The sequence below is a fragment of the Alosa sapidissima genome, chromosome 15, assembly GCF_018492685.1.
Source record: "Alosa sapidissima isolate fAloSap1 chromosome 15, fAloSap1.pri, whole genome shotgun sequence".
NCBI lineage: Eukaryota > Metazoa > Chordata > Actinopteri > Clupeiformes > Clupeidae > Alosa > Alosa sapidissima.
Genome location: NC_055971.1, coordinates 5,564,763 through 5,580,528, shown reverse-complemented (window position 1 = coordinate 5,580,528; position 15,766 = coordinate 5,564,763). Strand labels below are relative to the sequence as shown.

The 15,766-nt window shown below is 38.0% G+C and overlaps 1 protein-coding gene across 2 annotated transcripts; it reads right to left on the bottom strand.

Annotated features, from left to right (window-relative positions):
* Positions 1 to 896: 896 nt before the first annotated feature.
* napab (N-ethylmaleimide-sensitive factor attachment protein, alpha b) lies at positions 897 to 15,399 on the bottom strand. Of its 2 annotated transcripts, none has more exons than XM_042064146.1 (11): positions 14,833 to 15,399; positions 12,894 to 12,973; positions 12,656 to 12,772; positions 12,094 to 12,140; positions 11,771 to 11,848; positions 8,500 to 8,555; positions 7,318 to 7,402; positions 2,872 to 2,976; positions 2,419 to 2,487; positions 2,290 to 2,340; positions 897 to 1,652 (listed from the first exon to the last, which is right to left on the bottom strand). In XM_042064146.1, exons 1-11 carry the CDS (start codon positions 14,928 to 14,930, stop codon positions 1,551 to 1,553), a joined length of 888 nt encoding a protein of 295 aa, XP_041920080.1. In that variant the 5' UTR covers positions 14,931 to 15,399; the 3' UTR covers positions 897 to 1,550. The 2 variants fall into 2 exon arrangements, with proteins under 2 accessions (XP_041920080.1, XP_041920081.1); XM_042064147.1 differs by having other exon boundaries at positions 12,894 to 12,998; positions 14,833 to 14,969.
* Between the last annotated feature and the right edge of the window lie 367 nt (positions 15,400 to 15,766).

Genomic DNA, 15,766 nt, shown 5'->3' with positions numbered 1-15,766 from the left:
ATGTTTGTGTCTTGTCCATGCACCTAAACAAAGTCTAGGCTTAGAAAAAACATACAAACATGCAATGGCATACGATTCCAATGGCCCACAATTACAAATTGTTAATAATTATCAATCAAAAAGCCTTCAATATGGAGAAATATCTGATTGAACTCCCTTTCTAACATTAGTCAATTAAAGACAACCAATCACAACGCTGGGCACAGCTGCTCTTCCTGTCGTATGTAACAATGAATGAGTGTGTGCGATATTTTACCAAGGCTGTAGCCATAGATTAATATTATTATTATTATGAATAATAATAATAATAATAACAATAATATAAACAAATTCACAAACAGATGGGGTGATATGATAATATTTTGTATTCTTTTTACAATAGTGTCTAATATTTGCATGGCCCTGTTCTCCAGCCTTTCATGTTATTCTATCTAATGGCATTGATTACATATTACGACCATAATATGAACAAAAAATGTATGCATTGTTATAGGAAGAAGTCCAGATATTAAGGCCAACATTTTGTTATTATTTAGAATTATCATTTATTTGTTATTATTTTGAATTATCATTTATTTATCACCCCATCTGTGAATTTGTATACGGGACATGTTGTTGCTCGCTTTGGATAAAAGTGTATGCTAACTATAACTATAAAATTGGCATGTCTAGTTAAAACAAACAAAAAAAAAGCTTCTGCACACATCTCCAAATTAGCTGTTGAATTATGTGGGATGCCCACAGCACAAGGCCTCATTACCAAAATTCACTTCCTTAAAGAAAAAAAAAAACAGAAGAAAGTAAGAAACACAATATTAAAGTAAGAAGTTTCGCATCAGGACCAATTTGACACTCAAACACTTAAGATCAGAAAAACGAACACACAGCCAAAGAAATTCATTCATACACATTATATTTTACAAAGCTTGTGCATTATACCATTTTTAGATTTTTTAATTGTTCCAACCAAATTCATCACAAAAAATCAAAGTTTACTGTTTGAACGTGTTGACTACCATCCTGTGGCAAAAAATAAAATAAAATAAAATAGTACAATATGGAATACCAGCATAAAGAATCTTTTATAGACTGTTATACTGTGCTATTTCTGCTGTGCTTAGACCTATGTCTGTTTTTCTGATAGCACATAAAGGTTCTCAGAGCTACTTTGAAGTTCCAAAGAGTGTGCTGCAACTAGTCATGATTGAAGGCACTGCTCACCCTGGCAACAGATTTCCATTCAAGAAAGTTAGTATTCTTAAGGGTCATGAATAGACCTTATTTAGAGCACCAGTGGATGAAAGGTCTGCCAGACCTTCCCAGAGAGTCTGGGAAGATGGACTTCAGGCAAGAAAATCTAGGCTCATCAGAAACAGAAGGCACATAAGGCTTTTTTTTGTTTTTTTGTTGAAAAACTGACAGATTACGGTCACAATAGTCGTAAGTCACAATAGTTGTAAGTCACTAAAAAGTGCCACTTAGCAAAATCTGGGAATGATCCAAAATACAAGGTTGTCGCTGGGCAAGCAACTGTGTGTGAGAGAGAGTCTTTAGCGAAGGTCACTCTCATCCTCCTGTATGGTTTTCTTGATGCGCAGCAGCATGGTGGTGAGCCACTGGTCCAACCGTGAGATAGTGTCATACTCCTTCACCTGAGTAAACATGACATTTCAATGTTGGCGCACAATGCGAAGCAAATATCTGCAAATTCTGCTTGTCGTTTCTCTTATGAGGTTGTAAAATATTGTTTCCTTAGTGATATTGTATTCATAGTGATCACTCAAGGCCATATTCTCCCATGCATCATAACTACGCACTTTTTAGCCTCCACGCATTCATGCATTAAGTCTGTCACTTTCTTTCTCAACAATGAGTTTTAAATTATTCATCTAAACACCTCATGCACATTGTTATACATATACCTCCTAGAAATTGTATAGTTTGGTTAATTGAATTCTTTGCTTATGTGATGAAATAAATGTTTACATTTGAGGTGGTTTGCTATACAGTTTTCCTTGATTACATAAACCACACTTTGATTTTGAAAATGTTTTTTCTTGGAATTAAATGGCATTGATAAGGTTCATGAGAGAGTTCATGTTCCACGCTTTCCTAACAGGCAAAATTGACGAGGTTGTGGGTCTGCCCCACACCATTTTCATAAGGCTGCCTTGATCATACTACTGACATGCAAGTTGTGTAAAGTTGTGTAAATCAACATGAAAGCTACATGAACATACAAAATGTAAACTTTCACACGTCTTGAAAGTATGAGCTTGAATCACTTACTGCATCAGTATAGGCATCAATGTTCTGTTCTTCAGAGGCATCCAGAAGTTTCTGTGGTAACATGGGATCATTAACTACTTTTATGATATTAACAGATAACATTGATAACAGCTTAAGAAATGTATATACCTTCAGCAGTTTGCATTCCCGTGAATCTGAAAAGGCTGGAAACATGTCCTCGTATTTCTGCAAGGCCAACTGTACAAGACACAGTAGACAATAAGAAGAATAAGACAATAAGAAATATTCCAAATTAAATACTCTAAGGTAACGAGGCAGCACCCACAAATCTTCATAGAACTGGACTACATTTCATCTCTATTCGGCTAACCAAACATGGCAACATTTAGGCCGAATGGCCATCATCAGAGCATGACTTGACCAAAAAATATACTGGTGAAGATGTGTGTGTGCGCAACCTCATTTCCTCACTGGTATTAAGTTTAGGTTAGGTTTAGGACCACAAACAAAAACTGGGAAAGTGCATCCATTCAAACAAATGAAAAAGATTTCTGTTTGATAATGACTAAGATGGCAAAATATATATTGAATTACAGAGGAGGAAGTAGAAGAAAGCTATACCTTGGCATTTAGCATGTCAACACAGAAATGACAGAGAGCTGCTTTGAAAAAATAGTCCTTCGCACTGTACTTCAACAAAGGGCTGTCCATGGCATTGGTTCCAACCTGCAGAGGAATATTACAAAAGCACCATTAGTACTTGCAGTTGTTAGCATAACTTCAACAGAAACACAAAATCTCAAAACATCTGCAAATTTTCCATATACTGGACCGATTTTAATAATATTTGTTGCCAATAAAAATCTCTTTTGCACCCACAAAGATCTACAAATAGGGCCCATGTTTAAAATTCCAGTTCCCTTTAAAGACACAACATCACTTCGCTCAACACTATACTCACTACAGGCTGGCCAAAGTTCCATGCTATACTGTCTCTCGAGACAATATTTCAGGGGCGCAAGAGGCACGGGGGACGTGGGGGATATGTCCCCCGCAGTGCTGAAGAGACAGCCGTCGTCCCCCTCACTTGTGATAAGGGAAAAAAAGCCTTATAGGTACACTAAATAAATAATAACATATAGGATTTGCGCTAACTGTAAAACTCCCCATTAACAGCATCACATCACTAACCACAGCCATCTACAGTACTGTAAGACTGCACAATCTCATATTCACTCTGTTGGATATCTGAAGCCAGTTTGTCTACTAACAATCATAAAATAATCCAGGCTACTTGCTTGGCATAAATCATTCATCATCATCTTTATTTGAGGCAGGCTGGTATTCGAGACAGGCTTTTTAAAATATTTCTAACCTGCATTTAGACATGCGTTTCGTTTGGAGCGGCATACCGGTAGGCTATCAAAAGCATTTTCGCTTTGGTTTGGGATTTAATTTACTTTTGGACTGTTTGATTATATTGCTAAATGTTGGGACTGATGGGCACTGAAATCTGGGAGATATTTGATGGTTCACTGTTAAGTTTCATGCAGTTGAAAAGGTGTCGGGATTTCCACTGCGGTTTATTGCGAGACAAGGCAACCCTTCAATGAATAGGGGTTGTGCTGTAATGGAAATCTTTTTGCGTAGCCAAGTAGCCTAAATTGAGTTAGTATAAGTATATATATACACACTCTTTTGATCCCGTGAGGGAAATTTGGTCGCTGCATTTATCCCAATTCGTGAATTAGTGAAGCACACAGTGAACAGTGAGGTGAAGTACACACTAATCCCGGCGCAGTGAGCTGCCTGCAACAACAGCGGCGCTCGGGGAGCAGTGAGGGGTTAGGTGCCTTGCTCAAGGGCACTTCAGCCGTGCCTACTGGTCAGGGTTCGAACCGGCAACCCTCCGGTTACAAGTCCGAAGTGCTAACCAGTAGGCCACGGCTGCCCCCTGTGAGTTATTGTTTAATTATGCATGATTTAGTACTTTTTTTTTAATAAAATTCGTAGGCTGGAATGCCTTGAGTCACAACAATTGTGTTTAAATGTAGTAGGCTTCAGCCTCTGGCAATTAGCTCGAAAGGGGCGGCAAGAGAATGATCTTGAGAACGTACGTTGGAGACCCATGGTAGGAAAACGACTTTTCTTTGCCAACTGTAGGCTATTAATCCAACCAACATAATACAGTACAATATAACATATAATAAAATATTAAGAAGAGGTGTTATTTCATTGACTTAAATCGAAACAATGTCTTCTAGTGGACTGATGGCAATTGTTGGTATGGTAGCCAATTGTTACCCCATCTTGTATATGTAAACCTGCCTTTATTTGTCCTGCTATAAATAGAATCAATCCCGGGCATAATTTGAGGATTTATGGTAGCCTAGTGCTCAACTCCTCCTGCTCAACATGGCGTTAGCTGTTATGTTTATGATAACAAACTCAACTAGCCTACTTATCAACTCGTTTTCACTAGCCTAACTATAAAATACAAGTATATCAACGTTTTTGTTCTAAGACATTTATTTCAAACATAATTTCAAGACACAAATTGGATACTTCAGTTACCTTGGTGCATAAATCCCAGAGAGTAGGCTACCACACCCCAGAGTGATGGGCATAGCGTTCTTATGTGTTCAGTGTGAGGTATAAACAAGCTGAGAATTTAGATGTGTCACGTCTGAATTCTGTCACAAACGTGGGGAGCTCTTTGAAGCTTGGGATAATGTGATACAGTTAGTACAGTAACAGTATTTTATTTTACTTCTTATGTATTTTTTTTTTTTTCAATTTTATAAATGCTTTGTTTAAATGCTGTTGGAACAAATAGTTGATTATAAAGTCAACTTTCTGTTGCAATTTTCTGTGTGTTCTGGACTGGTAACTTGTTAAGCCAACACTTGTTAAGTTCTAACGTTGCATAAATATTAACTGCAAACACACAGTGGAGAGTTGATTTGGTTTATACCAGACAATTTAAGTAGGCCTAACTAGGCTATTTGATCATGTAGTCTATGTTTGGATCATAGGCATAATGATTCATTCATGGCTTCATTAAATATCAACATCCCATGTTGCTTTTTTTACCATTGGCCCAAGTAGTGACCAGTATTCTACCATTGGCCCAAGTAGTGTGAAATAAAAAAATACAAGTAGAATTGCACATAGCAAGAAGCTGGTCTGAGGGCAGATCTGGTGTTGTGCTCATCTCACAGTTTTCACCATTTTTATCAAAAATATTTTGAAAACAATCAATGGTATTATCTTAATATTCTGGCAAGTTTAAAATATGATGGTCGAAAGTGGGCCAGAGGTGGCGATCCAACTTCGGGCTTTTACTGCCCGAAATATCCGATTTTGTTTACCACGCTCGGAGTTTAGTGCTGGGCCTTTTCCCAACCTTTCTCACAGCACATCAACGGTTAGCCCGAGAATTCTCGTCGCAAATCAAAATTCCACTGGAGCTCCAAGCGGATTTGTACACGCAGCCTTACAACACAGTTTACAGCTCTTCGAGTCACGGTAAAATGTAATTTTTGGTACATAGCTAATTTAGATACACTTATGGTCTGGGTGCTTGGTTCTTTAGGAATCCGCCGTCTTAGTTTGTATAGAAATTAATATTAAGTAACACATACACGTAAGAGGTTGGAAATATGTGATGTTCCGATATACATATATTTTTTTAAAAACATTTCCGTTTAAAGGATAATTCCGGTAATTAGCACTTTGAGTCCCTTTTCTGGTTTGTTTTGGAGGAGCTAGAGTGGTGGACACCGAAATTTTGACGATTGGTCCTGTCTCGACTTTTCTGACTCGTTTTGAATCACCTTTACTGCTTCAGAGTGGCTGCCTACGGGCATGCACAAACATGTCCTTAAAACAACCCTTAACGTTCGTTTTCAAAACTGTGCAACTCACCAAGTGGTTAGTGGTGTTCGTCGTCGATAATTAAAAAAAAAAAAAAACATATATCGGCGCAATGTATGATTTCCAGCCGCGTTATTTGCTATTGTGGAACTATTTTTTCTCACCTCACAACCGTGTATAAACTTCCGTTAAATATTTGAGCTTTACCAACGTTTTACCAACAAAACTAGATGCGCGCAGCCGTGAGGCAGAAGACGCTTGGTGGCCGTCCACAACGTTATAAACTTAACCTAAATAGTCGGCTGCTGTAAGCTACAATCAGATTTTATTGTATACCCCTGTTGTCTCAATGATAATAACATCTCATTTCAGACTATTTTTCAAAGTTTGCCGTTCATTTGCATTATTAATATAACATCGTATTTTGTCATTTTTGGGAAGACATGCATTCCGTTAGGGATATTGAACATATTTAACATTCTGTAACCATCATGATTTCGAATTGGTGCAGTTTTCAGCACAAAAACTCATTTTATTCTTTTGCTCTTTTGCATTGCTCATGCTGTTCTATGGTGCTTTCTGCCTCTTGGTTGCGCACGCATGTTTTTGTGACGTTGCATAGACATCCATGTATAGACAATAAAAGAAGGTCTCGCGGAAAGACTACAACCAAATGTAAACAGCCTCCGTTTCCGGTGGCGCAGTAATATCAACGTGCAATGAGTCTTCCAACAGAAATCAATAGGATTTTACAAAATGCCAAATAAAACAAGACAGAAACTGAGTTTCGCTACGCTACTTGTTTTGGAACATCAACGAACATCACTAACCGGTGGTAAAACAAACGTTAAGGGTTGTTTTAAGGACATGATTGTGGATGCCCATAGGCTGCCACTCTGAAGTAGTCAGAGGCGATTCAAAACGAGTCAGAAAAGTCTAGACAGGACCCATCGTCAAAATGTCGGTGTTCACCACTCTAGTTCATCCAAAACAAACCAGAAAAGGGACTCGAAGTGCTAAATACCGGAATTCTCCTTTAACATAACATTCTAGACTGAAATGACTTCATAGAAGTAGTTCGTTGATGGATAGGATTGGTGACAAAACAGAACTTTACATGATTCCATTTTCTTGGGCTGAGGTGTTTTTTAATTTCCTGGTAAATCCAGCAAAGTTTCCAGTGAGACCCACCTGTTCATATATTTCAATGGCCTTCTGGTATTTTTCCAGCTGAGCAGCATATGTTGCCACTTTGAGAAGACACTTGTTGGCTGAGCTACACAGAAAGATAATGAAAGGATTAGGGATGAAAAGATGAATCTATTTTTAATCGAAATCACAATTTCAACTAATGCAATTAGCAAAATGCAAAGGCTGCAATTAATCATACAGCTTGCAACTACAATTCTTTGCGGGTTTTTTGGATTTACAAGAAGTGATGGAACAAACAAGCAAACAAAGGTAATATGCAAAAAATCACCAAGTAGTCGCTACCTCTTTAGGCCACTTGAAAAAGCACTACAGGCAGCAGTACAATATATGTACAGCAAAAACTGTTTAGCAGAAGTAGCCTAGTGCTGGTCATGCCCAAAAAGATAAGATTAAGCAAACATCAAGGAATGTATTATATCTCAATTAGACATTTTCCCTAAATCGTTCAGCCCTAAAAAGAAGACATAAGATTGAGTAGAAAAGGAGAATAGAGTGTAGAGAGAGAATGAGTGACTACTTGTGACTGTGCTGAGTGGTACTGGGTGAGAGAGAGTGCCATTTATGGGGTATGAGTGGTGTGAGTGTAATTTGTGTCTTGACTGTGAATGTGTACCCATTCACAATGTATGTGTTATCTACTCTATGTGTATCATATGTGCTATGTTCTGTGATGTTTTTGTATTGTAGCTGTGGCAGCCTTTACCATTTATTCAAAACAAATTAACCTTAAGATTTAAAGTGTAAACCTTTACAGGGATATTCCACCATTTAGCGTAATAATCAAGGAACACCATGGGCGCAGAAGCACAATGATATCATGCAGCACTTGAAAATAGTGCCCATAGCCTAACTTCCAGTACCAAGGTTGAACTGCAGCAGACAAATTGGTTAGTGACTGGATTATTACATTTGAATGAGAGTATAGTTCCATTTCAAATCGCCAGGTTTCCTTTTCCATTAGTCTATTACACTTTCTAACTCTAAGTTTTAAATAGGACAATTACTGGAAATCTTAGTCACTTTGAAACGTGATGCTAGAAGGCAAGATGCTAATGGTCAAAGATAAATTGTTTAACTCAAGGGGAGGTGGAAAATGAGTGTAATTCCCCAAATGGTGGAATATCCCGTTAACAACAGACTTATTAATTTATTATAGCTTACCTTGTAGATTCCTCCCCTTTATAGTAATCAGCAGCCTGTTCATAATGGGCAATAGCCTACAGGAGATCATAAATCATAATAAATAGGTTGAATGCCAGCATGCACATTGTTCCTTTACCATTCATTCATTAAATTGCCATGAAATGTTTAAGATGTAGTTCCTGGTAGCTCTTTGAGAACAAAAATCTAATAAGGCACAAAATAATCACTGATTTTTTCCAATCTCTGCAAAATATCAGATAGGAGAACGCTAACAGACATAGCCAGCTCTGTCTAACAAGTATTTTTCATGATGCACTCCTAGTGGGTACAGCTGCTGTTAGTGAGGAAGGCTGAAAACATCTTTGTATTTACTTAACAATAAATCTATCATAAATAGACAAATGGCCAAAAGTATGTGGACACCACCCTTTATTACTCAACCAGTTGTTTCAGTCACACCTATTACTAACAAACTCAAACACATACAGCGGAGAAAATAAGTATTGAACACGTCAACATTTTTTTCAGTAAGTATACTTCAAGAGAGGCTATTCGCATGACATTTTCTACTCTCTCACAGGACTATTACTGAAGAAAAACACGTCGAAGCTCATTGAAAGTTTGCTACACAACATTTGGACAAGCCTATGAAATACTAAGAGAATGTATTCTGGTCAGGTGAGAGCAAAATTTAACTCTTTGGATGTCATACTACACACCATATTTGGAGGAGAAATGGCACTGTGCATCACCCTAAAAATACCATACCAACAGTGAAGTTTGGAGGTGGAGGCATCACGGTGTGGGGCTGTTTTTCATCTCATGGTACTGGCAGACTTCATATAGTTGAAGAAATTATGAATGGAGCCATTTTTTCTGAGAGAATCTTGCCATCCACCAGAACAATGAGGATGAGACATGGCTAGACCTTCCAGCAGGACAATGATCCAAAGCATTCAGCAAAGGAAACTCTCAATTGGTTTCAGAGAAAGGAAATTCAGGCCCTGACTTAAATCCAATTGAACAGTTTTGGAAGTTACCTAAAGATCAGGATTTACAAGAGGGACCCCTGGAATCTTCAATATTAAAGGACTATCTGTTTAAAAGAATGGGCCAAAATCACACCTGAATACTGTGACTGATTAGTTTCGTCATAAAGGAAATGCCTTGAAGCTCTCATTACAAATAAAGGGTTTTCCACAAAGCATTTAAGAAATTTCAGTAGGCATGTTCAATACTTTTTTTCCTGTGGCATTCCACTTTTTTACTCATAACTCTACTTATGAACATTAATGTTTGGATTTTTTTATATGTGTGGATTACCGAAGTTAATAATAATGTCTGGTGAAATTTTCATGGAAATAGCCTCACTAGAAGTATACTTACTCAAAAAAATGTTGACGTGTTAAATATTTATTTTCCCCACTGTACTCCAGAAATCAAACACAAATACAAATCTTCAAAGATTAACATTAGCAGTAGAATGAGTGGTACTCTTGAGAGGTCAGTGACTTTGCCATCTTCATAGTCAAGTCAAGTCATTTTTATTTATATAGCGCTTTTTCATAGGAAGAGTATAGGTTCTCTAGGAGTCACGGTATCTCAATAAATGTTTTTTTCATGGCTGAGCAGCTGCACAATAGCCAATGATCATGATTCGCAATGACAAGCATCAGCTGTGTAAATCTCACAGCCGATTGACTTAGGAACAGTGGAAACACATTCTCTAGAGTGATGAATCATGCTTTACTATCTCGCAGTCTGATGGATTAATCTGGGTTGGCGTATGCCAGGAGGATGCTACTTAGAGGAATGCAGTGCCTATTATAAGGTTTCATGGAGGTGGACTAACTAGTCTGAAGCTACTTTCGTTTTTCAGGATTTGGGCTGGGCCTATAGGTTCCAGTGGTTAGCATTAAGTAAGGGATACCGACCACCGCGGAGTCCTTATACGGAATTAATGGACGAGGGCGAGAGGCAAAGAACTCCCCGACGTGCACCGCTGAAGTCCATTAATTCCATATAATAGGACACCTCGAAAGCCGTTATCCCGCTTATCACCCGGTTGCCACTATAGGCAATAGTCATGTCTTTATAACACGCAAAGGAAACAAGCAGTTCCGTTTAAAAAGAAGCCGACTTGTACAACTTTCTTTGGCCCTATAACAGCGATCGCATGGACAGTTAGCTTGTTTACAGTTGATTCCATTGTTGTGAAGCCTGCTTTCAGGCTCAACCGTCGTCCTACTATGCTTGTTATAGTTACCATTCATAAGCATTGATATGGAACGGTGATGAAACTTTTTTTACCAGATCTACTTCATAGGCTGTTATTCAGAATTAATAGCATCTCACTAGTCAATCAGAAAAGAATATTTCTTCTCCCCGGGTGATAAAGCTACATAATACTGTACATATCTGTCTATGATTCATACTGAAAATCCATATTTATTGTTTTTCTTATAATATATTCAGTTAATACACTGCATATAATGTACCTATATTATTCTTACTACTATTATAATGTTACTGCTACTACATTGCACATATCTGTATATGTTGTTCATACATTGTTCAATTTTACATATTTATTCTGATCTTATAAGGTAACTGCTAATACACTACACATATTAATATTTAATTTATATTACTCTAAACCACCTTCTGTAAACCAACTATATACTACTGTCTACACTGCACTATATTTCTTGTCCTGTCTATGAACCACCTGCCTATACATTGTATATCACATTGCACTTTTTTTCCTTTTTTGTACCTCTGGTTAGATGCAAACTGCATTTCGTTGTCTTTGTACTTGTACTCTGCACAATGACAAAGTTGAATCTAATCTATAAAGACATGTTAGACAAATGTATGCTTCCAACTTTGTGGCAGCAGGTTCCTGTTCCAGCAGGACTGTGTTCCAACAAACAAAGCACAGTCCATAAAGACTCGAGTCTGAAGCCTGACCTTAAACCAATTGACACCTTGAAGACGGCAAGCCAGGCCTTCTCGTCCAATATCAGTGCCTGTTCAGCTTTTTTGGCTGAATGGGTACAATTTTCCACACACCTAAAAAGTCTTGTGGAAAGTCTTCAGAGGAGTGGAGGCCATTATAGATGCAGAGGAGGGATGCAACTCCAGTTAATGGCCATGTTTTTGGAGTTGGGTGTCCAACATGCTGATATGGGTGTGATGGTTAGATGCCCACATATTTTTGGCCATATAGGGTATAATGCAGCACAGCCAATATAGCACAAAGTGTTAAAGAGCAGAAACTCAACTTTACCTTATCAATATCCACCAGTTCTGTCTCATATACTTCTGCAATTGTTATATGATGTTTGGCTGCTATGGTGAAACGACCCTGAAAAAAATGCATAGCGTATTCTCAAATAGCTGTTCTAAACCTGTTCTCTTTGTTATAGACTTCTGGTCTGACATGTGGTTTAGGTGGGAAACAAAGTATGTCAGCGGTCGAAGAAGCTCTTCCTGTTTTGAAGAAGTCTAAAGCAAAGATAAACACAACTAACATAATCATAGATCATGATCATCATTCTATCATGATAATCATATCTGGTAAGTTGTTATAATCATGTTGCCTTTTCTCACCATATCTGTATAGATCTCAATGGCCCGATTCAGACAGTTTATAGCCTCTGTACAAAGAAAAAGGGAAGAAATGACAGACATAATTAATCAGGGAAAAGGCTGACTTTAACAGTGTGTTTCATATGTAACCATGTGGGTAGTCACAGCAACTTCCTTCATCAAACTTACTTTCAGAGGAACCAAACTAGGAATGATCTGACATATCTGACTACATGGGTGCTCCTTGTTGGTGCCCCCCCCCCTAATCCCAATCCTCCCCCACCTTTCTTATGCAGCCCTTGCCACTTAATCTACTAAACCCCTCTTCTACTGCACTTTTTACCCCCCCAATAAATGCACAAATAGGCTGACACCAGACATAATTTCACTGCATTTCTTACTTCCAGTAACTATATGCATGTGACAATAAACTTCCTTGTACCTTGTACATTGCAGAGCAGATGTAAATACAAACAAGCAAATAAAATGGGATCTCAGTCTTGGGAACTCAGACTGTTTAGTGACTATAGGTCATCTAAGGGCCTGCAACGAGATTTGGAAGTGTTTTAAAGTGTGAAACTACCTTGTGGATCTGCTTTTTTGAAAGCATTCCCTGCGTCAATGAAATTGGTGGCTGCATCATGTTTACTCTGCATCTGCAAGTGGAGAAGAGCTGCCTGGGAGAAGGCATTACCTGCAGCTGAAACATGAAAACATCAAGTCTGACACTAAGACAAACCACCTGCATGTCTGATAGGTACCAACTTACAGCCACAGAAATCATAGAAATTAAAATGAATTAAAGTGTGTATTGTTCTTACCACTCCAGTTTTTGGCCATTTTGAACATATTGGCTGCTCTAGCATACATGTCACAGGCTTCCTCCTGCTTTGATGAGCCCCTATGAATAAATTAGCCATTACTACCTGGAAATGCACAACATGGTGTTAACAAGACATAGTGTTTTTATTTTTCTGACTTATATTAGGACATAATTTTAGAATATTGTAAATTTGTCTAGCACATGCAACAATAAAGTGCTATGAATGATTTACCAGCCTAGCACCAGTGACTCCTTATTTAAAATGTTTTTGTAGAGTGTAGCCTACAGGAGGTGTATGTAACTACATACTGATGCTAGAGGGTTTGTGGATTGTGCTACACAGTGACACAGTGATGGGCAAGCTACAGAAAATGTAGTGAGCTAAGATACCAGTTACTCTATATTAAATAAAGCTTAACTACCCAAAAGCTTCCTCAAGACAAAATGTAGAAGTTACATACATTTTGCAAAAGTAGTTTACTACACCAGAAGCTACTTGTGTGTGTGTGCATGTTTTTATCTTCATTGTTGGGTGGATTTTTGCCTGTACAAGCTTCACCTCTTGATTATCCTAGTTTCATTCCACTTGGCTGAAATGTTGGTGCTACATTTAAAAATAATAATAAAGTTAAAACTAATACAAACAACTTTGACAGCCTATTTTATAGACATGCTCAATAAAACCACCCAGTAGATGACCACCAACATCTTTGCAAGCACAATTTCGTTGCTTCATCTCTGGCATGGAAAATTAGTTTGTCTTTCCTAAAAGATTCCTGTATAAGCGGTCAGAAGGAGGCTCTACTGTGAGCTCCACAAATGTTCTGGAAAACGTAGCTTCTGTAAAAGCTACTGCATTATGTGGTCAAACACAGCTTAGTTATTGAAAAGTTATCTGCTTCAGAAAATGGCTACGCTACCACCAAGCTACTAAGAAATGTAGTTACGGTAAGCTAGTAGCTTCACTACAAGTAGTGACGCTACTGCCCATCACTGGTGCTACAAAACTATCAGCCTCTGTAGCTCCAGTGCTATAAACAAAAAAAAGTCAACGTACAGCCCTGTTAACTTATTCTCACTTAAATATTCTAATCATAACCTACTGCTCTTGTCCATCAAAGGAATTATCTGTCCACATGGTCACATACCATGCCAAATCATTTGAAAAAGAATACCAGTACTTGCCTAAAAAGACATGTTTCAAAGGGCTGCACGATTTGGGGAAAATATGTAATTGCATTTTTTCTTGGATATAGCCTAGGCCACATATTTCTCGTCATGTTAAAAGTGCCTTTGCACACTTGAAATCGATAGTTCTAGTAGACATACCTCTGGATTATTTAATGCACATGTCAGTTGAACATGTGAGCAGTTTTGTTACAAGACTCTCCCTGCCAGAAACCAAACAGGTATGGAGGAGGATTGCCCTACCTTGACTCAATGTTGATGGTAACCCATATCACCTGTACACACCTAAAATCGTCCAATACTCATGCTAGCTAGCATTGAGCTCACTTAGCATGGCTCCTTTGTGTGTAAATATGAATACTATGAAGGGAAATGGCCATTTAGCGTGTGTTAATTTTTGTTGTAGACAGACCTGCATAGTAATACTGACAGTTTCAATTAGACCACTACATGGATATTTTCACTGCTAATATATTTGCTATTCAACCAACAACATGCTATGACATCGCTACCTAGCTTCCCAACTCCACCACAGAGTTGTGTTTTGACGGTAACGGTAACCAGCAGGTTTTGTACACGGTTTTGCATGGAATGACATACTAGAATTCTGAATAATTGTGTGTGAGACGTAGAAGCAATGAAACTAGATAACAAAGTTGTAAACAACTCAACCCCGCTGCATGAAGCTAAAACCCCTGTCGGCAAAGTTGGTTAGTTAGATCGAAAGCTGATTTCACAATAATATTTACCCAAATAAAGATCCAAAGAACGACTGAGATGATTTTACTTTCTTTTCAGCCTCAGCCATGAGGGCCATTGCTTCTTTTTCTTTCCCAGAGTTGTCCATTTTGTCAGCTAAATTCTAGGCACTAGCCAGCTAGTTATGTAGCTAACGTTATGCTAAAGTTGAAACTGAATTCCGCCACATCACTGCTTTTCGCCCCAGTCACGTGAGAACGGAGAGCTAAGGTTACATGCAACGTTCAAACATGTAAACATAACAAACAGCTGTTGTTACTATACAAAATCCCACACAAATGTGTAAGATATTATCAAAAGTTAAAGGAATAGAATTAATCGTAATCACAGAATCCTCTTAATTTAAACCACGGGTCACTGGCGTCCTCTACCGATATTATTGCGGTTTGGAGCAAATAAGGCAAATAATAAAATATTAGGCCCGTAGTAGTGCAGCTTCTGTGATTTTGCCCTGTAGCTGCTACTCTCATAGGTTGAACAGATATGTGGCGCATGTAACATCTAACAATTCACTTTGAAGAATGTGAAAAAACATCCAATGGCCCTATACCAGGGTTGATTCTAACACTTCAAAATTGAATATCATAGCAGCCGAGAGACTGGCAACAAATCATCCCAATGTTTATAATAAAACCTGTCATGACAGTGCATGGACCCAAAATGAGACCGCATATTCGCCTGAATCATATATGATATTCTCAATCATTTCAGATGTGGGGAATCTTTGGTATTCTCCATTTGGTTGGTAGATTATCTACTCAACGAAATATAATACACTATTCACTTTGTGCAGTAAATCTCATGCCTGGCAAACAAAAACTGAATGGCTAGTAGGTTAACCTTGAAACTGAGATACATTTGAGAGATATCAACATTTTTTCATTGTATAAATTATACTAATTGATACAACCTAGAGAGGTGTGA

Excerpts from the sequence above, each read along its gene's own strand:
- napab (XM_042064146.1), bottom strand. The coding sequence starts at position 14,930 with ATGGACAACTCTGGGAAAGAAAAAGAAGCAATGGCCCTCATGGCTGAG. Across the intron at positions 7,403-8,499 it reads AAAGGGGAGGAATCTACAAG|CTCAGCCAACAAGTGTCTTC; the intron begins GTAAGCTATAAT and ends CTTTCTGTGTAG. Across the intron at positions 1,653-2,289 it reads TTGATGCCTATACTGATGCA|GTGAAGGAGTATGACACTAT; the intron begins GTAAGTGATTCA and ends ATGTTTACTCAG.